The sequence below is a fragment of the Anolis carolinensis genome, chromosome 3 (assembly GCF_035594765.1).
Source record: "Anolis carolinensis isolate JA03-04 chromosome 3, rAnoCar3.1.pri, whole genome shotgun sequence".
Taxonomy (NCBI): Eukaryota; Metazoa; Chordata; class Lepidosauria; order Squamata; family Dactyloidae; genus Anolis; species Anolis carolinensis.
In genome coordinates, this window is record NC_085843.1 from 6,424,374 (window position 1) to 6,449,101 (window position 24,728).

Below are 24,728 nucleotides of genomic sequence, written 5' to 3' on the forward strand. Positions count from 1 at the left end.
CTCTGCCTCCTAGTTCCTTTATTGGAAAGCTGGCACTAGTGGGTTCTGCAAGGTTTGCCTTCTTTCAAAAGGGGTATCACATCCGAGCCTCAATAGTGTGATAGATCAGGATAGAAATATAGTAAATAAATAAGTATGTGGAAGCCAGCTGTGACCAACAGTGCTGTAGATTTCAAAGAGGCACGGATTGAAGGTGAAAGGGAAAAACAGGCTGAGAGGAAGAAGGTGCCTCAAGCCAACCCTTGTCAGGACCGCTTTCTGCCTGGAAATGTATATTTTCATTGTGAAAGACCATGATTAGGTCTCTGGAGTCACCATCAAGACTCTCCCCTTGGAAGACAATCAGACTTATGGGCCACAAGAGATTGCCTGTGATGAGGAGTGGGATATAAACTCCTGTGCCTGCTAAACATTTCAGCTTTATATACATGACTACTGCATGAGATATTATGAGAAATACACCTGGGATCACAAAAATATAAATGCATTTTTATTGTAAAAAAATGAATCACGATGGTAAAAATACTTATAAATAAATCAATACAGTTTCATTTGTAAACAGCACTTTTCAAGGCTTGATGTATCTTTAAAAATGGTTTTAAAATGGAATAATTTATATTCACAAAGTCACATACCTTAAACAAAATAAAAGATATTCACAGTTGAACGGGAATAGTGATTATAGGGCGGCCCTTTCTGTGCAAAAGGGCATGCTCATTCATATTTCTACACAGCTTTAATCTAAAGCTTCCGGGATTGTCCAAATAAACACCAGGCCTGTGTTTAAGGAGAAGATGGTTATCTTGAGGAAATAAGAAATGCAAAGCCTATTCCCGCACATCACCTCCAGCTTCACTCTGGATCTTGTTACAAAAGACTGCAAGTGTAAGAAGACCAAGAGCAACAATGCTCTTCTGCCATTTCCTTCTACAAAGGGAAGCTTTTCTATATAAGCTGGCATTTTGGGGTTGAAAAAAAGGATTTCTTTTAAGAGGCGGAAAGAAGAAAGCCAAACTGGTGTCACATAGACAGAAAACCATGTAGGTCTCTCCAGAGATGTTGAATTGCAACTCCCATCAACCGCTGTCGGTGGTAAGGAATGCTGGGAGTAATATCCCACATTGGAAGGCCACACAATTCTCATACTGGATGTATACAGTGAGATCTGTGTGACTGATTTTCCAGATGTTTTTGGTTAATGCTCCCATCAACCAGTAAATACAATGGTGAGGGATTATGGGAGTTGTAGGGAAAAATTCAGAGGGTTATGGCTGCTGCAGAATAGAGATGGGATCAAGGGATAGCTGTGCAATGATCCGAAGCAAAAAGAAATTGAGAAGATGGGCGTTCAGAAGAAGTTGCATTTCAGCTGTATTGGTGCTCATGTTATGACGGCACCATGGTATAGGAACTATGACTTTCTGCTTTCCACACTAGGTAAACAATGACTGGAAGGCTCCTCCCAGGTGGGCCAAGACCTTTAAGGATACTTGGAAATGTGAAAAGAGTGTCGTGGACAAAGCAAGGCACAGTCAGTCTAAGAAGCAGAGATAATGGTAGCAACGGGGAGCAAAACATGAACGGAAGAGAGAGTCCAGTGCAAAATGCAAGGCAGGCCCTTGTGGCCCTCTGACCGACTTACCCAGTTTGTATCTGACTAATCCGGAGTCCCCGTCTAAGAGGGACAGACCGACCGTGCCAATGTGAGAAAGGAATCCCTCTTCCATACATAGTGAATGACGGCATCTCTTTGAGATGGCAGAATCACCAAGGACAGAGCTCCTTGGCAAATGGAGGGCTCCTCTGTGGATGCTAGGCTCAAACCAAGCAGGATTTGCCTCCAGTCCCGGCTGGTGACTCTGCTGAAGGTTTCAGCGCTTGGGTCTCTCTCCATCACTATGTCCTTTTGGAGAACCGTGTGGAAAATATTCTCGCTATCCTTTTGGTCTCTTCTTCTGACAGCTGGGCCGGCATCAGGCTCAGCTTCTGGCGGCTCTGCCTTCCGGGAAGGATTTCTGCCGCAGCACCAGCAGCTTCCCCTCCTCCATGGCTGACACTGGTTCCAGGCTGAAAGAGAATAACGTGACAGTGAATTCTATGCAAGACCCAAAGATCTGCACAAATGGAACATCAGTGCAGTTGTCCTTTTAGGAAATCTCTTCCTTTGCTTTCAAGAAAGTCTGCAAGTCCTTAACTAGGTATGTTTAGATTGGAGAAGGGACAGGATAGGTAAAGGTAAAGGTTTCCCCTGACGTTAAGTCCAGTCATGTCTGACTCTGACGGTTGGGGCTCATCTCCATTTCTAAGCCAAAGCGCCGGTGTTGTCCATAGACACCTCCAAGGTCATGTGGCCGGCATGACTGCATGGAGTGCCGTTACCTTCCCGCCGGGGTTGGACTGGATGCCCCTTAGGGTCTCTTCCAACTATTCTAGTACAGTGTTCCCTCACTACTTTGCGGCTCACTTTTCGCAGATTCGCTGTTTTGCGATTTTTCAATAAACTCCAAAAGACTATTATGAATCACTAGCTGTGCCCGGCCACGCATTGCTATGGTGAAGTATGGTGGTATGGGAAATAAAGTATTGAGGAATTGGTGGTAGTTAAGGTAAAGGGTAAAGGTTTTCTCCTGATGTTAAGTCCAGTTGTGTCCGACTGCACACTGAAGTGGATTATATGGCAGTGTGGAGTCAAGATAATCCAGTTCAAAGCAGATAATATAAGATTATAAATGGGTTATATAGCTGTATGGAAGGGCCTTGAGTCTACACTGCCATATAATCCAGTTCAAATCTGATAATCTGTATTTTATAGGCAGTGGGAAAGAGGCCTAAGTGAGGCCTAACTCTGCCTGTCCCCTGGGCTGCGTGGGCTGCTAGGAGACCAAGTGGGCGGACCTTAGCCTTTTAACTGGCAGCAATTGGATAAAAACAATTATTCCTCTCCCTCTAAATAGGACTTTATTTTTGTTTTCTTTTTGTTGTATGAACCTAGAGGCATGGATGAGGGGCTGTGCTGCCAAGTTTAATGTTTTTGGGATGTGTAGTTTTGTTGTTTTGTCCTAGGCCGAAATTTCATTACTCTTTTATATATAAAGATAAAAAATTACAATTTACAGCCTTAAGGGAGGAAGGAGAAGCCAAAGGGAGAGAAAAGGAGCCCAAGTGGCAACAGAAGGAGAAGGAGGCCATTTATCAACACGCGATTGGTTGATAAAGACTTAAAATAGTGTATAACTAATAAAATAATGTATATATATTAAAATAAACACAGTGTCCCTACTTTGCGGATTTTCACTTATTGCAGGTGGTCCTGGAACCTAACTCCAGCGATAAGTGAGTGTTCCAAATACAGCAACTTGCACTGAAAAGAATGGGTCGGAAAGCCAAAATAATAGCCGTCCAACTCTTGTCAGCCTTCGGTTTAAGTGTTAGCAGAGTGAACTTGGATTCACTCTGCTCTTAGGTTTCCTAAGAGACAGGTAAAGAGGCAGCTTGTTCCCTTTCCATGCCGTCATCCCGGGCAAGAGCTGAAGGGGAAGCTGAAAACACTGAGCAACCAGCTAAAGCCGCTCCAATCCTCTTCCTGGTGTTGACCCCTGTACAGCGTTTAGTCAGCAAACGTCGAGACTGACCGGCAAGTGCAGGCTTTCCCCAAACACTCCTTTGCCCCCAGGGTCTCCCACATTTTCACCTCCTGGACATGACTGAGGACGGCCTTGCCTACGTCCTCTTTCAACACCAGATGCCTTAAGCCCAAGCGGGGCAGACAGGATCCAGCCTGTCCTTCTGTCCGCTTTCTGGGTCATTTGAAGTCGGTTGCTTGGCTGGCCGCCAGCAAGGGCAGCTGCCTGTGGCTCTGAAGTAAGAGTGGCTCGGCCGACAACAAGCTGCCCCTTTCCCACACAAATGCCCCAACTGTGAAAAAAAGGGCAACTGCCAGCAGCCTCTTGCAGTGGAAACAAACCACTTCAAGGCATATTAGACTTTTAATGGAGCGTGGTAACCTCCCAGATGGGGAAAGGTGGTTTCTAGAGGAGAACAGACACCCTGAAAGCAGAAATCTACTCCATAAACAACTTCATTTACTTGAGATCAAGTAGAGGAAGTGTCAAACTCAAGGCTAAATCGATCCCGCCGTATCACTTTATGTGGCCCTTCTGATACTGTGGCCCGGGCTGTGGTGCAGGCTGGTGAGCAACCAGCTGTAGCCAGCTGCAACAAATCACTCTGACCAAGAGGTCATGAGTTCGGGGCCAGCTCGGAGCCTGCGTTTGTCTCTGTCTTTGTTCTATGTTAAGGCATTGAATGTTTGCCTTATATGTGTAATATGATCCGCCCTGAGTCCCCTTCGGGGTGAGAAGGATGGAATATAAATACTGCAAATAAATAAATAAATAAATACTGGCCCACAGTTCCGATATTAATACTTGGTTAATAGACATTGGTTCTTTCTCCCACCCTGGGTATTCCATAGGTATTGTATCTACTCAAGCATAAGTCTAATTTTCAGCCCTTTTTTAAGGACTAAAAAAGCCTCCCTCAGCTTATACTCGGGTTCTGGTTGGCTTATATTTGGGTCAGCTTATACTCAAGAATATATGGTACATTTATTATTTTCTCTATCATTATTGGTATTATTACATTTATTATTTTATTCTATTAATATTATTACATTTATTACTGTACTCTATTATTGTTGCTACTATTACATTTATTTTACTCTATTATTATTATTTTATTATGACACAGCAAACAAGATAGACATGCTGGATTTCGTATCACAAAATCACAAGCCGAACACTTCCCAAGTGTCTAGGACTGTGTGATGTATTTTTGGATGATGCGTGCAGATCCCAGTAGGGTGGCCTTTTGCATTATTATTATTATTATTATTATTATTATTATTATTATTATTATTTTATTATGACACAGCAAACAAGATAGATGTGCTGGATTTCGTATCACAAAATCACAAGTCGAACACTTTCCAAGTATCTAGGACTGTGTGATGTATTTTCGGATGACGTGTGCAGATCCCAGTAGGGTGGCCTTTTGCAGTTGGCAGATTGTGATTTTGTCAATGTCTGTTGTTTCCAAATGCCGGCTGAGATCTTTTGGCATGGCACCCAATGTGCCGACCACCACCGGGACCACCTGCAATGGTTTCTGCAGAGTCTTTGAAGTTCAATCTTGAGGTCCTGATATTTATTTATTTATTATTATTACATGTATTATTTTACTCTATTATTATTAAAAGGATACATAAGCACATTTACACTGAAGAAGATGAGAATAATGATTTGATCAGAATTGGACAGTCTTATCTGAAATTTGAGCTTCATGTAAATATTCAAAAACATTTAACCTACTGATGCCTCAATTAATGTAATTTTATTGGTATCTAAGACTGAAAAAGCCCCCCTCGGCTTATGCTCGGGCGAGGATTCTGGTTGGCTTATATTTGGGTCAGCTTATACTCAAGAATATATGGTACATTTATTATTTTCTCTATTATTATTGGTATTATTACATTTATTATTTTATTCTATTATTATTACATTTATTATTGTACTCTATTATTGTTGCTACTATTACATTTATTTTACTCTATTATTATTATTATTTATTATTATTATTATTACTATTAATACAATTATTTTAATCTGATCTTATTATTATTATTACATTTATTATTCTACTCTATTTATTATTACATGTATTATATTCCTGTATTTATTATTATTATTACATGTATTATTTTACACTATTATTATTAAAAGGATATATAAGCACATTTACATTGAAGAAGATGAGAAAAATGATTTAATCAGAGTGGGACAATCTTAAATTAGAGCTTGATGTAAATATTCAAAAACATTTAACCTACTGATGCCTATAATTAATGTAATTTTTGGTATCTATTTTTAGTTCTGAAATTTCCCACCTTCAGCTTATATTTGAGTCAATGATTTCCCATTTTTTTGTGGTACAATTAGATGCCTCGGTTTATATTCGGGTTGGCTTATATCCGAGTATATACGGTATATATATTCCACTATCAGATCCAGCCATAGCTGCAGGCAAAAATGTCAGGAGAAAATGCTGCTACAACACGGCTCTGCAACCTGGAAACCACACAACTCCCCAGCTCCTGTATTCCTCATCATGACAAATTTCAGAAATGTTGATTATGGAAAATCCCACGGGCTCATTTCACATCTGATCCTACTTGTGATGCTGGGGTCCTCGGGTTCTGCCCGCGCAAGATGTTCCCTCTTTTGCAAATGTTCTTTATAGGTTTCCCTGCTCAAAAGGTTAAAGGGTGAGGATATGAACACACAAGTGCCTTGGCTTTTATTAGGAGCGACAGCCAGCCAGTCATTTGCCCAGTGAAACCCACACCAGATTCCTGCATTTATGGGACTGGAGTAAACAACATTCGGAGACAGACTATAAAAAACATTAAGCAAACACCTGACTCCCTGAGAAAAGTTCTCCCCAGAGGAACCATCATTCACTTTCAAAGAAATGGGTTGAAAACAAATACATTTACATCTAAAAATTGTCTTGTTGTCTTATTTTCCAACATTGGCTCCTTCCATTGGAAACAGTGCTCTGTTCCCAGCCCCATTCAGAGAGTTGCTTCTGATCCTACAAACAAGCCAAGACTATATAGTTCAGGCATGGGCAAACTTTGGCCCTCCTCCAGGTGTTTTGGACTTCAACTTCCACAATTCCTAACAGCCTTCTGGCTGTTAGGAATTGTGGGAGTTGAAGTCCAAAATATCTGGAGGAGGGCCAAAGTTTGCCCATGCCTGCTATAGCTCTATCAATTCTGCCATTCGCCTATCTATACCAAGAGACCAACTTCCATGAATAGGGAAAGTCAAGCCAATTGAAAACACCAAGTTCCCTGGCAGATCTTAGTGGTCCTTCAACCTTTTGGGGACGTAATGAGGGGGAATGTGTCATCAATCCCTTTGCAAATGTAATGAAAACTGTGGACCTGTTGTTGTTGTATGTTTTCTGGGCTGTATGGCCATGTTCCAGAAGTATTCTCTCCTGATATTGGTACTCTTGGACCTTACAGCTGCATTCGACACCGTGGACCATGACTTGCTGATCCATTGATTGGCTATGTCTGGTGTGCGAGGTTTAGCTCTTCAATGGTTCAGTTCGTTTCTCTGGGACCGGAGACATTGGGTGGTCAGGCCAAAGCTCTGAGAGCTCCTGCCTTTGCTGTGGAGTTCCCCAGGGTGCCATCCTTTCGCCCCTGTTATTTAACATCTACGTCCGACCACTTGCTGGACTAGTGCGGAGCTTTGGCCTAGAGTGCGACCAGTATGCAGATGATACCCAGCTACTCTTGCGTCTCGAACCTGGGACAACCACGATTCCTGAGAACTTTAAGCTGTGTTTGGAAGCAATGATGAGTTGGCTGCGAGCAAGTAGACTAAAAGTGAACCCCGCAAAAACTGAGATACTCTGGCCCGGCCAGACACCAGAGTTAATCCAGTCACTGCCTGATTTTGATGGGGAAGTTCTGGTTCCATCTGCGACCGTTAAAAGCCTTGGGGTTGTATTGGACTCATCGCTGACGATGGAGGCCCAGATCACTGCCATAAGTAAGCAGGCCTTTTTTCATCTTTGCCAGGCAAGGAAATTGGCATCCTACCTTTCAACAGAAGCATTGGCAACGGTAATCCAGGCAACAGTCACCACTAGGTTGGATTATTGTAACGCCTTATACACCGGCCTTCCGAAGACAAAAACCCAGAAGATCCGAATGGTCCAAAATGTGGCGGCCAGGCTGCTAGCGGGATCATCTATAAGATCCCATATTACACCGATTCTGAAATAACTGCATTGGCTACCAATAGAACATCGGATGTCTTACAAGATACTGGTCCTGACATTTAGAGCTCGAAATGGCCAAGGACCATTATATCTTATTCCTTTTTTCCATCAGTGGTCACCTCGATCCTCCCAGGAAAATCTCCTATACGTACTGGGCCCTAGGGAGGTACGCCTGGAAGCCACAAAGCGTAGAGGCTTTTCGATCTATGCTCCAATTCTGTGGAACTCATTGCCTCCATATGTTAGAGCAATGTCGGAGTTGCGACCTTTTGGAAAAGTGCTCAAGACTTGGCTGTTTGGTTGTGCATTTAAGTAAATCAGATATAATTTGACAAATAGTCACTGTTGAATTGTTTTTATGTTGAATGTTTTTATATTGTGGAATGATATTTAAATTGTAAGTCGCTCGGAGCACTCTGGTGGAGAGCGACTAATTAAGAAATAAAGTGAAGTGAAGTGAAGTGATGTTTTGCCCACATCTATGGCAGGCATCCTCAGAGGTTGTTGAGGTATCCTCACAACCTTTGAGGATGCCGGCGATAGATGTGGGCGAAACGTCAGGAGAGAATACTTCTAGAACATGGCCATACAGCCCGGAAAACATACAACAACCCTGTGATCTCGGCCATGAAAGCCTTTGACAACATATCTCAGGAAATGAATTTAAAAGAGGAAGGAATCAGGATAGGAAAGTAATTATGTTCCTCATTTTTGGACCCCTGGAAGCTCATCCATGGATCTCTCTAAAAATTCAAGGACCACAGGTAAAGAATCTCTGGAAGCATCTAATCCACCATCCTATTTTTCCACAGAAGGAAGTCAAATACTTCAAGGAAGACCCTCAAAACAAGACAAGATGGCAGCCACAACTCACTGATATTCATTCCCCTCAAAACTGGCAATCAGACATTGAATCTAGAGTTAGAAGGGGCCACCAAGGGCCATCAAGTCCAGTTGACTTCTTCCACAAGGAATACATTATCAAAGCCCTGCTGACAGATGACTACCCAGACTCTGTATGAAAACCTCCACAGAAGAAGACATCACCACACTGCAAGTTAAGATATCCTATCTACTGAACAAACATTTGGGTGGATTTCTAATGGTTGAAAGATATTTACTGTCTTATCTGGACAGGCCCATTTGTCTTAATATAAATCCCTTTCTGGTCATTTTTTGCTGTTGTTAGTGGCTCTTCACTATAAACATCTATTCATGGCACCTCTTGGAACAAGGGGCACCTTCCTCTCCAAATGTCACCAACAAAACCCACATATTCCGGCCTGTTACAACATTAATGGTTAGAAGCCCTCATATAAAAACATTCTCAGGGGATGCTGTGTCTTATAACCAAATTATTATAATGCCAGGGTAGTCTGGGCAGATGGTGGAATTGCTGAATACACTCAACCCCTGTGACAAGGGTTAGGATCTGTCTTTGTTCATCCTTGAAGACAAGGCTGGGAATAGGGTAGAAGGCACTACTATACTTACCTTCACAGCAGGAGAAGAAGTAGAAACGCTGAGGAGTCGCATGGAGGCTTCCAAATGTTGAGGTGGGAGGAAGAAGTTGGGGATGACAATGGGGTCCGATCTGAAGGACAGGCTTAAGGAGGAAACTTCTGGCTAATTAATGGACTTCATATCCACTGAACTGGTAGCCATGGTTTCATTTATCAACGTATCCGCTGTAGGCATTTTTAAGGTCCTCCAGCAGGACTCCGTGGTATGCTTGGGTCAGAGGTCCTTCATTCCAATAGGATTCATGTTATTCACGGTTCTACACATCCACAAGAAGTCTGGGAACATATCCCTCCTTGGCTACTACTGTATACGCTGAACATGTTGAACGGGAAAAGAAAGTGTGGCTGCTATACTGGGTTCTATGGGTACAAAAGGTGCTCTTTTATCCTTTCTAGAGGATGGCTATTTTATTCTTTCATGGTTGTCACTGTGCAATTAATGGGCAAATCTATTCTAAGGCAGGCCAAAGGAGACTGCACAATCCCAAAGCAATTAAATAAAGCTCCTATCATCCTGACAGCCTGGTTAAATCTCTGCTTGAGTTACTGCCATGACCTTGCTTTCATTTCTGCTGCCTCATCCAACAGAACTGGACGTTGTAGTTCAGCCTTTGATTGTGCCTGCACCTGATGTCACTGAGGAAGTGGATCATGGGATTTCTGGGCCTGATCACGGGATTTCTGGACCTGTGAGCCAGCAGGAGAGTTTAAGTCCTGAAAGTGAGCCTCTCTGTCTCCAGGAGCTAGTGAGGACCACATTCCAGAAAGGGTTGCCGAGAAGCCTTTCACTAGGGAAGCAAGGTCAGAGGCTGAGATGAGCTCAGAGGATGCAACTCCCGGTGGATAGAATAATGAGCTAGATAGGAGAATTAGTTTTTGTGAACGCAGAACTGCCCAGCAGTTTGCGAATGTCACAGCGCTTGTTAGCCAAAAAGCAGTTATCAATTTTCCAGGGAAGACGGCATGATTTCATGTCTATATTAGAGAGACCAGAGGGATTTTTCAGCAGTCTGGTCAACTAAGAAGCAACATCCACGGTCAAGTCTTAGCTAGCCTGCTAAATGATGTAAATAAATAAATATAAATGATGTAAATAAATAAATAAATAAGGGATTTCAAGTTTCCTGCTTTCAAGTTTAATGCTATCAAGTTTAAGCTATTATTTCTGGATTTATGTATTGATTTTTTATGCTGCTTTTTTGTATTTCATGCTGCATGTCTTGTTGTCTTGGGTTTTGAAACAACTCTTGTACCTTGACTTTTTTATACATTTAGACTTTGACATTTTTACTATTTTTTGCCGAACTGCTTTTTATATAATCTTCAATAAAGTGCTTTGCTGTTTTAACTTGGACTGGAGTGTGGTGGTTAAGGACAGAGGTGCTTCCTGCCCTGGACTACAACACTGGATGTGAATTTAGTTACTTCCAAGGCATAAGAAGCATCATTTTCCACCCTCAAGAGAATTTTATTTATTTATTTATTTATTTATTTTATTACAATATTTATATCCTGCCCTTCTCACCCATAGGGGACTCAGGGCGGCTGAGAAGAATATTTGTACAAAACCCTCCTAATTAGAGAGCGTGAAGCCCAGAATACAGAGCTCAATTCTCTTAAGCCTGGCAAATGCAACCTTCTTCCGTGGATTTTGAGTCTTGGCCAAACTCCCAAGAGTTTTTAACAATGTGGGTCCCTCTCCACTATTGCTATGCTGATGTTACGTGTTACAACTTATGACTTCCAACTTGTCTGTTAAAGGGAAAGGAGGCATCCATGTGGCAGCAAAGGCCTAGATCTTGTTAGCTTACTGTGACAAAGGCTTTGTGAAATCTTTGGTGGTTCAATAGCGAAAAGGCTCATTGTTACTTCAACTACCTTGACCCAGTTATAACCTCTGGCCAACTGGCTACATGGAAGATGTATGACCTACATGTTATTGGACTGACTGTCCTCTTCCAATCGTGATTATATACTGTTATACCTTCAACTGGGGACAAACAGTTCTGCTTCAATAAAGGATTAAAATCTAACTTGAATAAGGTGGGAATCGTCATGTTAGGCAGTGCCTCTTCCTAAAGAACATAAGGGCAATAATTCATAAAAACTGGCAATTGGAACGGGGAGGTGTTTTCACCTACAACAAGACATGTACAGAAAGTTTCGACTGACTGCACAGATAACATATCTGATTTTTCTTTTGAAAAACACATCAAGGTTAGTCAAGAGACTTAAAAGCAAAAGTTTCACTAGGATTTTGGAGGGGCAGCACTGGCTGGCTATGGGGAGCGCTCTTCTAACATTGGACTGAAATGAGAACCAGCCATATCTTTATTTTTTCTGTAGAGCTATTGTGGTTGTAACATTCTTTAGACTCGGGCCCGGGCTGTGGCGCAGGCTGGTGAGCAGCCAGCTGCAACAAATCACTCTGACCAAGAGGTCATGAGTTCGAGGTCAGCTCGGAGCCTGCGTTTGTCTTTGTTTTATGTTAAGGTATTGAATGTTTACCTTATATGTGTAATGTGATCTGCCCTGAGTCCCCTTCAGGGTGAGAAGGGTGGAATATAAATACTGTAAATAAATGTAAATAATAAATAGACTTATCAGTTTGTCTGAAAAGTTTCAAAGCCGACGCAAGGGGCCTAATTAACAGTATGTAAATCCTTTGTGGCCAAAGAGCGGGATATAAATGCTATAAATATGAATACAAATAAATAAAATAAATTTATCTCAGAGGTTGGGCTAGAACCCACAGCTATCCTAGGGTTTTCTTGGCAAGATTTCTTCAGAAGTTTGCCACTGTCTTTCTCTGAGGCTGACAGCCAGCAACCTGTCCAATGTGTTGTCGAAGGCTTTCATGGCCGGGATCACAGGGTTGTTGTATGTCTTTCCGGGCTGTATGGCCATGTTCCAGAACTATTCTCTCCTGACGTTTCGCCCACATCTATGGCAGGCATCCTCAGAGGTTGTGAGGTATGGAACCTGTCCAATGTCACCAAGTGAGTCTGCAAGGCTGAACCCTGGTCTTCCAGGCCTAAATCCTGTTGATGAATACCATTTAAGAGGACAGACTGAATAAATTGTTGGAGGGTAAGTCAATCCACAGATTCAATGGGGTGCTCTAATTGATTCTATGATAATTGGGAATAACTTTAGTGCTTGGGCCCCAGAGTTCTGGTCTAGCACTCAAATCACTATCTCATGCTTGACCCTAGCTATCTCTGCAACAGGTATGGCAAACTTCAGCCCTCCAGGTGTTTTGGACTTCAAATCCCACAATTCCTAACAGCCTACCAGCTGTTAGGAATTGTAGGAGTTGAAGTCCAAAACACCTGGAGGGCCGAAGTTTGCCCATGCCTGCTCTACACTATGCCCTTATAGAGGATCTATCTGCTTACCTCAGCCGCTGAAAATTGCTGTTAGATGATGGGACAAAAAAAAGGATACAGCACAACGGTGGATTTGGGAGGCCGATCAGAGTTTTCTGTTGGTTCTTTGTGACCTTCTTCGTCGCAACCGCTTTCAGGACGCAGATGCCCCTCTTCACTCGGATCAGCATCTTCTCCATCTTGTGAGTTGCTATGTAAACACTCAATTCCCTTCTCAGTGGCGGCTGCAGCTGCTGAAGAATTCTCATCCTCACCATCTGAAATGCATGCTTCCTCATCCATCTCCTTGCTTGGGGTATTGAGCACTCCTTCCTGATCAGAGACTGGGTCGCCTGCAGACTCGTTGTTTGTCTGCTCTACAGGTGAGAGGGCCGCAGGTTGGAGCAGCTCTTCTGTACAACTTTCAAGGTCTTGTCTCCCGACACGTTCATCAGCAGCAGCATCTTCTCTGAAGGGGCTGTTACTGGATCTCGCAGTGCTGGGAACGCTCTGGGGCTCTTCTTGGGTTACGCTGGACTTAGGACTGCTTCTAGGACTATCTTCTTTGAGTAAATGTTGAACGGCTTCGACTGTGATTTCCCTTTGTTCAGGCTCCTGCTCAGGTTCGGAAACAAGGCTGGACCAGGGGCTGGTTTTGTCTGTCACGGTGGTGATTTCATTCAGCATCCTTGGTTCCACAACATCCTCTTCATACTCCTCCTCGTCCTCCTCACTATGGGACTGACTAGCACCTTCTTCTCTCTGGCTGGGAAAAGGAAGGTTCTCCTGAGAGCTGCCTTGGCCAAGGAATTCATAAAGCAAGTCTCTTCCACAAGAGGATTGTCCAGGAGGGAACAAAGGCTCTTTCTCTACACTGGGGCTGCTCTCAGGTTTGTTTCCTTTTGGCACTTTTGTCCTGTCAGCTTCCTCTCTCTGGTCCAGGACAACAGAAAGTGGCTCCTTTGAATGAAAATATCTGGTCCCATCTTCATGAGCATCTAAAGACTCTTTGGTGGCATTTCTCAGCATGTTGTTCTGCAAGTCTGATGAAGGAAAATAGTTTGTATGTTTTAGAACAGGTTTGTGTAGAAGTTGAGAAGATGAGAAGAAGATGAGATGCCAGCATCCTTGTGTAGATCAGTAATACCATTGGGTTAACAAGTAAAATAAACGAGTCAAAGAATCGCACAAATGAAATTACATTTGGCCCAGTACAAAGGTAACACTAGCCTGCTTTCAAGTCGGGATCTGCACATGGGATGTCAGTCTCGATAACGTCCAGTAAGCTCTCAAAGAGGAAATCCTTATCACTTTGAATTGTTGGATAATTTCAAAAAGGAAAAAGCATTTGAAATACAAATAAGCAACCACAGCAACAGCAGCAGTTTAGCAGATCAGAAGCTTCTTGAGCACAGCAGTAGAGCAAACGAGCTTCATCGATGATAGGAGAAGAGTCAAGCTTTTAAAGTTATAGAAAAGTTATTAAAAGAATGACATTAATATATAAGGCAATGGTTCTCAACCAGTGGGTCCCCAGATGTTTTTGGCCTTCAATTCCCAGAAATTCTAACAGCTGGTAAACTGGCTGGATTTCTGGGAGTTGTAGGCCAAAACACCTGGGGACCCAGGTGGTTGAGAACCTGCTAGATACCTAACTATCCTATCTTGTATCTTTTCAGGCTCACAGGAGAAGAACAAAATGGGGGAATCAGGCTTGGCATTTGGCTAGATACTTTCTTTGGAGGACTTCATGGTCCTTCGCTTGTCTATTCTCTCTTTTGCCATTTTGACCACATTAGCGACACATGCTCCGGTTTTCACCTGGGAAATGTTGCAGGGTTTGCAGGTTCTCAAGTAGTTCCAAAATACTGTTCCTTGGCCAATTCCTAACTGGCTGTTAGGAATTGTGGGAGTTGGAAAGAAATCCTAGTATTGCTTTATTATCATTGTATAATACTAAACAGTTGAAAAAAGATGGAAAAATGCAATATCCAATCTATTAACTGTAACAAGAATACATATAGCAAGAAATGGGAAAAAAGAAATAAACATACATATTGAAGAGTGGTATAAGGAATTATGGTAATTGGCAATAAATGATAAGCTGACATGCAATTTGAAAGTTAAAAGAGGAATATGGGAAAAATGATTTTGATGAAGTTTGGGGAAAACATTGACTACAAAAATGCGTTGGATAATCCAGAACGTTGGATAAGCGAGTGTTGGATAAGTGAGACTCTACTGTAATAAGGAATTGTGGGATTTGAAGCCAAAACACCTGGAGGGCTGAAGTTTGCCTGGGCCTGCTCAAGAAGCTTCTGTCCTGCTAAACTGCTGCTGTTGCTGCCAATTTCCCTTTTAACTGCTGTTTCCTTTTTGAGATAACTTGTCAGAAATCCTCCTCCAAAGCCTTGCTGAGGAATGCTGGAGCGATATGCCTAACACCCAGCATCCCTTTCTCCTCCGGTTGCTTCATGACTCACCTACGATCAGGCTGCTCACTTGTGAAACCAGGTGATTGGACTTCTCCAGCAGTTGGCATCCTTCAGGATCTACCAACCGGGTGGCAGAGTTTTGGCGACTTTGGCCAAGCTCATCCGTAGGTTGAAGCGGAAGATCCATGTCTGGGAAGGGCCTGGTCAGCTTTTGGCTAAAGTACCTCTGGATCTCATCCAGCTCACACAGGTTTTTCCTGAAGGACAAGACCAGCACAAAGCAGATTTCCATCATTATGTACAGCAAAGGACAGACAGATAAAAATATCCCTCGTATTTAGGGATTTGACTCCTTGCTTAATTCGTTCTTGCATGCGATTGCTCTCACATTAATCTCTCTGCTGAGTGAGGTTTCAAGAAAACCTTTTTTGTACAGATTAATAGTAATTTTTCACATTTCAGGACTTCTCTGTAAAACTTTAAGAAGTTTTTTTTTCACTTTTCAAAAGTGAAACTATGTTTTTGTGTGTGTGCAAAAACCCTTCACAAATGTCCTGAAATGCAGTATATCTACCAATGGCTGGTGATATTTTTATGTTTTCTTGTCAACGATGAGAAAATTGCCAATATTCTCTTATAATAATAATAATAATAATAATAATAATAATAATAATAATAATAATGTTTATTTATATCCCGCTTATTCTCTCCACAAGGAGACCCAAAGCGGCTTATATTAAAAGCATAATAATAATAAACAAGATTCATTTATACCCTGCCACCATCTCCCAGAGGGACTCTGGGTGGCTCACAAGGCACTTAAAAGTGCAAACATGCAAAATACAAAAAGCAGAAAAACAATAACATAAGACAATGAACAACCAACATAAACATCACAACCAGCTGTTAGAAATTGTGAGAGTTGAAGTTCAAAACACCTGGAGGACTGAAATTTGCCCATGCCTGGTTTAGGGTCTATTTGCATTTCCATTCTGTTTGCTATAGTCTGCAAAATGGCTTTACCTGAGAGTCCCGAGGAGCGATGTCCGTGAGGAACTGGACAGGGAATCCAACCTCCCAGCATGATAAATACTTCCTTCTGCTTGCTGCAGCGACTCATGGAACCGGCGGATGTTCTGCACATGTTCTTCATGTCGGGGCGACCAGGCTCCGGTTCTGTGAAGAGACAAGATGGTGAGAGCTGTGTCTGTTGCTGCACTTTTTCCTTCCTTCCTTCCCTCCCTCTTGCTCAAGAAACACTGACATCTACCTTTCTATCTTCGATGACTCAAACGTCTTGGACTCTACAGTATGTTATCTGAACCCATTGCTTCCATACTAAATACAGGCAGTCCCAGAGTTACAAACATCTGACTTGCAAATGGTTCATAGTTAAAAATGGGGGTGAGACAAGAAGTGAGAGATATTCAACCCTTCAGAACAGAAATTCACTCCTGAAAAAGTTATTATCATAGGGAAAATGTATCTCAACTGAAGTTTTATCCCCAGTCCTTGTTGCCACAACAACCACATTTTTCAAAATCCAATTCTCACAGGGACAGAAAGTGAGGTGAAATCTTCTAAACAGAGGCACAGACAGTAAAGGAAACACCATAGGGGTATTGACCCTTCCCTATGCTCTCCAAAGCTATGATGTTCATGTTATACACCAGAAGAGTCAAAATAATGAAAGTCTGTAAAAATGTGTTGTTGAAGGCTTTCATGGCCGGGATCACAGGGTTGTTGTATGTTTTCCGGGCTGTATGGCCATGTTCCAGAAGTATTCTCTCCTGACGTTTCGCCCACATCTATGGCAGGCATCCTCAGAGGTTATGAGGTATAACTCATAACCTCTGAGGATGCCTGCCATAGATGTGGGCGAAACGTCAGGAGAGAATACTTCTAGAACATGGCCATACAGCCCGGAAAACATACAACAACCCAGTCTGTAAAAAGTTAAGAGAATCTGACAATAAAGAATTGGTTAAACAAGATGTGGGCAATAGGTCTACCATAAAAGTTATCCTATGAATTAAGAATAGCAAAAGGGGAATTGAAAATTCTTTTTGATAAAACTTAGAAATCATTTATTAGCTTCATGCATACAATTCCAAGGAAAGAGTTGGGGAAATGTGGTAGTTTCATAGTAGTATGTATCTGGGTCAACCAGACAGCCACTTTGCACATCCTTTCAATGGTTTGTGATGGTCACCCTACATCTGCTCCTTTTCTGATTACCCTTGGTGTCTTGGGGCCTCTGTGCCTCTCAAGGAGCTGCTGAATATCTCTGTGGCGCTTCTGGCAGAGAACGCAGGAAATGCAGCATACAGGTCCCTCACCTGGAAGGCAAAAATGCTTGTTGGAAGCCACAGTTACAATAAAGGCAGAAACTGTGAAATTAAAACATTGTCTGAACTATGACAGTTCTGAGCATCTCCACAATCATCTGACAACAATGCATGCTTTCTTCCAACAATTTTGTTCTGACTGAGAGAAAAATACAAGATGAAAAGGACTATGAACGAAGAGTTCTGCAATACCTTAAAAGAGGGATGGAAAAAATTGAGACTCTATACCTTAGTCCCATTTTTATAGGCTTCCAAATACCCAAGATGTGCATCCTAAAATTAATGGCTAATGAGTTAAACCTGCCCACAAACATAATTGCATGCCTGTGCTCTTCTTAAGCCACTGCAGGAAACAAAAGCTCAACAGGAAATAATGTGATACTATTTCTTATTTCTCAACAATGGGCCTTAATTGACACATTATTCATTTATTCATTTATTTATTTCTATCCCGCTTTTCTCCTGTGGGTGGGATTCAAAGTGGCGTACAACATATAAAATTCATACAAATAAATCCGACCACAATACAAAATCAGATTAAAACATCATATTCTAATATAAAAAACCCAATTCACATATCAAATAAAACAATTTAAAAAACTTGCAGCAAGCACCATTTACAGATATCCATAATTTCCGGCCACTGAAGTTATTTGTCAGGTATTATCAAATTATTTATCAGACTGGCAGTGTCTATTATCATTCATCTGGGAAGGCTTGGCTCCACAGAAAGGTTTTAATTTGCAAATGAAAGGCCAGTAAGGAGGGGGCTGATTGTACCTCATTATTTGGTGGCAGCTCTTCCAAATTCCTATGTACTCTGACAGTTTGCATTTGCATATTTGTATATTGGATTGTAATGCTCTTAATTCTCTTTATGGAGAGAAAAAGCAGGATATAAATAAACTTAATAAACATAATAATAATAATAACAATAATAATATAATTTGGGCAAGATGTTGCAATCCCAGGTGATAGCAGAATCAATGAGAAGCAACTGGAAAAGCTTACATGATAAGAGGATTTAAATTTCAAACTGCAAAGACTCTGGCACAAGACAGTCAAGATGGTCCCAGTGGTGATTGGCACACTGGGCACAGGGCCTAAAGACCTTGGCCTGCACTTGAAAACAATTGGCACTGACAAAATTACCATCTGTTAGCTGCAAGAAGCTACCCTACTCAGATCTGCACGCATTATTTGCCGATACATCACATAGTCCTAGACCCTTGGGAAGTGATTGACATGTGATCCAATACAAAATCCAGCATAGTGATCTTATTTGATGAGTACTAATCTTGTTGTGTATCTAATAATAATTTGGGAAAGTCACTTTCTCAGTTTCAGAGGAGAGCAAGGCAAGCCCATTGTCAGAATCATAGAGTTGGAAGACACCACAAGGGTCATCCAGTCCAACCCGCTGACATACAGGAAAATGCAATCAAAGCATTCCTGACAGGCAGCCATCCAGCCTCTGCTTAAGGAATCTTACCAAGATATGTAGCGACTGATTCACCTTAGTACTGCCGTATGCTGGAAATGACTTGAAGGCACACAACAACAATTAAAATGTTTAAAGTATCTTCAGATTGACAAGAACTCTGTAAAGTTAAACCATAATCATTCTGGCAGGAAGTCAGACCAGGTGGCCTACAGTTCAGCAGAAAGCATGGGCCTTATGCATGAATGGTCTAAGATTAATTCCATAGCAAAACCATGAAAGGGTCTTAAGAGAACTTCATAAATTCCTGGTGCTCACTCACAGCATATTCAGTCAAGCAGAGAAAGTTATTTCTGGAGCGATAACTCCTGTAACCCCTTTGCTGGATTTGGGCGCTTGTACTCCGAAGAAGCAAGTTTTTAAAGCTTTGCAAACAACTCAACGTGAGCAAACAGTTGTCACTTCTGACAGCTGCCTATAGCCCTAGGCAGCCATTGGGCAAGACTTAATGCTCACTCAAGGCAACCAAGCAACCAGAAATTCAGAAATCCACGTGAGAAAAAAATGTGAAAAGAACATACTGGTGAGCCTGCAGCTCTTGTCTTGCTTCTCTCCTGTCTTTCTTTTTTGAGATGGGTTATATTCTCAAGGGGGGAGACAGCCACTTTGATCTGCCCTTGGCACTGTCCGCTGAAGTCCGTGATGTTGTACCAGCCGCAGACCAGCTGGAAACCAGAGAGGAGAGGGGAGAGATCCACCGATGCAAATCCTATCACACGCTCAACATCTGCAGGAAAAGGGAGAGGCAAGGGAAGAGCATATTGACTTGTAAGCTTGGAGTCTTTTCAAGGTCTGGCCAACAAAACAGAATAGCAGCACACAGCCAGAGTATCAAGAAACACAAGCCAAGTACACAACTCCAATAAAAGCAGACAAGTCAAATATTTATTTATTTGTTTCTCACATTTATATCCTGCCCTTCTCACCCGAAGGGACTCAGGGCAGCTTACAGTAATGGCAGCAATTCGATGCCCATACAAAATCAATATAAAATATTGATAAAAAATATTATAAAGCAAGAATATAGTCCAATAGCCATATGCCAGGAATTCACTTATTAGAGTTCATAAAACAAGTTCAAGGGTACAAACTGAAATTCAAGTCCATAAATCAAGCCAGAAAGTCAGTCCTCAAATCAGAGTTATGGAATCAGGATATCACAGAATAGGATGACAGTAACAAGGTACCAGAGTCCAGAATTGTAACCCAGGGACAACAGATCCAGGACTAGAAAACCAAAGTTATCAGATACCGAAGAACTCTCTCTTCTAGGCCCCCCTTTTCCCAAAGATCTCAGCTGCTGCTCATTTTAGCAAGCCTTCACATATAATTTCAGAAATTTGTGCAGCTTTCCTTAAGCAGAAGGTCAGATTAACCCCTTCCAAGCAATACTGAGAAAAGTCTTCCTCTGCAGTAGACCAGCCCCCCAAAAGCAGAGGAAACAGGGCAAACAAACCACTGACTAAGTCACATGAGACCTTTGTTATAATTCACAGCACAAGTAGCATTTCCACAGCCCAACCCTTGGCTATAGGGACAGGTCTGAAGTCATTATTATTTCATTTCTATCCTGCTTTTCTCCCATGGGTGGGATTCAAAGCGGCGTACAACATATAAAATTCATACAAATACATGAGACAGCAATACATGATCAATTAAGGAGAGAATTGTGCAGGCCAAAGCAAAAGATAACACGTTAAACAGAACGGAGTGAAGCATGCTTCGTATCTTTAAGCTCCTATCTATCTATCTATCTATCTATCTATCTATCTATCTATCTATCTATCTATCTATCTATCTATCTATAAGGAGAATGGCATTACTCCACCGGGCAAAACAACAAAACTAAAGGCCCCCCAACCTAGAAAATTGACAACACAACCCCTCATCCACGTCTCTACGTTCTTACAAACAAACTACACATCCCTAACCTCAATGGGGCCAAAAAACCCCAAAAACCCAAATGCACCCCTTTGTGACCCACCTTGATTGACATTAAATAGCCTTGCAGCTTCAAAGCCAGGCTGCCTCCTAGGCCACAGCAAAAAACAAAACAAAAACAAAAAAACCACACACACATTGTGTAGAAGGGGCCTCATATAATCCTGTTCCAGGTAAATCATATAACTTTATCAATATAATGTATAATAATTACTGTGCTCTAATAACAATACACAACAATATAATCTCTGCTCAGAATCAAGCTCTTCTGAGGGCCCCAACCTGGTCTTCCAAGGTTTGCCAGGCATGTTCCTTTCACTTACAATAACATTTCGGCAACAGTTCTTTCTTCCCCTGAACCACATTCATAAATCTGGCGACCTCCTGTCTGGCTGTATCTCTCAATGCTCCCCTAAATGGTGATTTGCAAGATTTTCTACAGTGCCTTTTCCACTTTAAGAGGTCCAACTGCTTTTCCTGAAGCTTAACTACAGTCAGAAAGAGCTTTAAGCTAAAAGATGTGGGTATTTCTGTTTTCACTCTTTTGGCTTTGATCCTCCCTGGAATGCAGTGCCTCAGTATTTCTGTGAAACTGATGTTGCCTGGCCTTGTGTTCAATGGACCCAGAGTGTGAATAACTCTGCACATGTTTTCTCTTGACTGCACATAATCAAGAGGAGGACTTGTTGAGGGTTCCTTCTTATGTGAAGGTCAGGGCAATAATACAAGGCCTCCTATGTTGTGGCTCTAATCATTTGGATATGCCTTCAAATCAACATGAATTTCATAGGAATTTCTTGGACAAGGAATGCTCCTTTTTATGAAATGTAGCCTATAGCACAATACTCATTGATGATCTCCCATCCAAGTAATAACCATTTAGGCATCATTATCTGAAGTTTATTTATTTATTTACAGTATTTATATTCCACCCTTCTCACCCCAAAGGGGACTCAGGGCGGATTACAATGAACACATATATGGCAAACATTCAATGCCAACAGACAAACAACATTCAGTTTTAGACAGACACAGAGGCATTTTTTAGGGTTGTCTGACTTTATCTGGTACTAGCATATATACTGTATATATTCGAGTATAAGCCGAGATTTTCAGCCCGTTTTAGGGCTGAAAAAGCCCCTCTCGGCTTATACTCGGGTGAGAGTCCTAGCTGGCTTATACTGGGGTCGGCTTATACTCGAGTATATATGATACATTAATTTTTTTCTCTTTTATTATTGGCATAATTACATTTATTATTTTACTTTATTTATTATTATTAATACATTTATTATTTCACTCTGATATGATTATTGTTACATTTATTACTTTACTGTATTGGTATTATTACAATTATTATTTTACTCTATTATTATTAAAAGCGTACATAAGCACATTTTACATTGATGATGAGAATAATGATTTAATCAGAGTTGGATAGTTTTATCTTAAATTACAGTTTTATGTAAATATTCAAAAAGATTTATCCTACTGATGCCTCAATGAATGTAATTTTATTCATATCTATTTTTATTTCTGAAATTTCCCAACCTCGACTTATACTCGAGTCAATGTTTTCCCAGTTTTTTATGGTAAAATTAGGTGCCTCGGCTTATATTTGGGTTGGCTTATACTCAAGTATATATGGTACTTACTGTTACTATTGTCAGAGGGGCCACTCCACCTCACCCCACTTTCATCCCACCCCACTTTCCTTTCTTTCCTTCCCTTCATACCTTTTCCCTTTCCTTTCTTCTTTCTTTTCTCCTCCCTTTCTTTCTTTTCCATTCCTTTCTTTCCCTTCTTTTTCTCTTTCTTGCTTTCCTTTCTCCCTTCTCCAGCTATGAGTGGGCCTGTCTCACAATATCTCCCTGGCTCACTTTGTAATTTTTTCCCTTCCTTCCTCCCTTCCCCTCATACACATCTCATCTTTTCCCAGTGACTTCTCAGGGGATCACTTCACCTAGCAACAACTATTCTTCACCTGGCAAAGTGACATCAAAGAGGGGACATTTCACTTAGAACCAGCCTTTGAGGTATAGCTAGGTAGATGGACAGATAGACAGACTGACATACTTTGACACACACATATAACCTATTTGATTTTTATTTTATTCTTTGCATGCAAATCTGAAATGAATAAAACCGGAATTGCTCAATTAGAAGGGATTAGAATAATCACCTTCCTGCCTACAGACTAAAAAATGTTCAGCCAGGAATCATATATTCAAATCATTAAGTCATGAAGACCCCTGTATAAAAGTGACTGCATATAAAATACTTCCAGGTGTCCCTTCTAAATTGAAGGTGACTAGTCACCCAATCTCAGAGTCAAATGTTATTTTATGGGATCACACAATAACTACTGCCTGTGCTGGTGGATTGGGAGGATGGAAGATAGTCAATTTTTTTTGAGGGGGGTCACAAGGTTTGATGCATGGCTGCCCAGGAAGAAGTGAGAAAATGTATTCCAAATTCTAAACCAAATCAGGTTTCTTGCACCAAGACATCTCAATAAAAAGATGTGGGATTTGTTTATAAATGTCCAATTCTAACCATCAGCTAAAAACTAAAAGCCTGCTCCCCACTCTCACCTAGGTTGCTCTCTCCACATTCTGCATGGACCCCTTACAAGTCTATCTGCCATCTTCCTCATTACACTATGTAACAAAATTTGAAAAAATGTTCTGTTCCTAGTCTGAAAGTGTTATCCTTGTTTAATTGTGTGGTCCTTACTTAGAAAGTAGTTGATATATTCCAAAAACTTCGTTTTTGTGGCTGCCACAAACTAGGTTGAATCGGTGGAGACTCTATGAGGCTGGTGAGCAGCCAGCCAGCTGCAGCCAGCTGTAACAAATTACTCTGACCAAGAGGTCATGAGTTCGAGGCCAGCTCGGAGCCTATGTTTGTCTTGTCCTTGTTCTATGTTAAAGGCATTGAATGTTTGCCTTATATGTGTAATGTGATCCGCCCTGAGTCCCTTTCGGGGTGAGAAGGGCGGAATATAAATACTGCAAATAAATAAATAAATAAATAAATATTCACTATCAAAGTAGAGCAAAATATGTCCTGCAAAAAAACATGTTTTTTGCAGTTTAATACACCTTTTCTATGTTTTTTTAATGATAGAACCTATTAGGAAATGACATTTATAACCCAGGAACAAAAATCGTGTGATATAGTGTTATCGGTCTGAGAAACCTTTTCATAACATTCGCATGAGTGCCCCCAAGTGGAAACGGACATAAAACAGCTCTCTGAACATAGTCTTACAGTCAGGATGGCCTGCATCCCATATATTTCCTCTAACACTGCCTCCACCTCCACATGTTTGCCTGTTTTATTTTGTGAGAGAATTCAAGGACTCTGAACGGAACAACCAAATTTTCTCTTTGAAACAATCTGTTTCCCTCCTCTGCCTTGAATCTGGCGCAAACAAGAAACGGATGTCCCTTCTCACAAACACAAGAGCTATCTTTGTGTTGATTATCTCCAGCAAGCTAGATTTTGTTGTCGAAGGCTTTCATGGCCGGGATCACAGGGTTGTTGTATGTTTTCCGGGCTGTATGGCCATGTTCCAGAAGTATTCTCTCCTGACATTTCGCCCACATCTATGGCAGACATTCTCAGAGGTTGTGAGGTATGGAGAAACTAAGCAAGGAAGGTTTATATATATCTTGCTTAGTTTGTCCATACCTCACGACCTCTGAGGGTGCCTGCCATGGATGTGGGCAAAACGTCAGGAGAGAATACTT

At 41.5% G+C, this 24,728-nt stretch overlaps 1 protein-coding gene across 1 annotated transcript in view; it reads right to left on the reverse strand.

The window, feature by feature from the left end:
- Positions 1-468: 468 nt before the first annotated feature.
- The window catches only part of c2cd3 (C2 domain containing 3 centriole elongation regulator), an 80,529-nt gene continuing 56,269 nt past the window's right edge, over positions 469-24,728 (reverse strand). The window contains exons 27-33 of the mRNA XM_062974452.1: positions 19,554-19,759; positions 17,422-17,522; positions 16,207-16,359; positions 15,232-15,440; positions 12,828-13,791; positions 9,352-9,451; positions 469-2,067 (exon numbers count right to left, since the gene is read on the reverse strand). Of these exons, the coding sequence (XP_062830522.1) occupies positions 1,897-2,067; positions 9,352-9,451; positions 12,828-13,791; positions 15,232-15,440; positions 16,207-16,359; positions 17,422-17,522; positions 19,554-19,759 (1,904 nt within the window). The 3' untranslated portion in view covers positions 469-1,896. The remainder of the gene's footprint in view (positions 2,068-9,351; positions 9,452-12,827; positions 13,792-15,231; positions 15,441-16,206; positions 16,360-17,421; positions 17,523-19,553; positions 19,760-24,728) is intronic.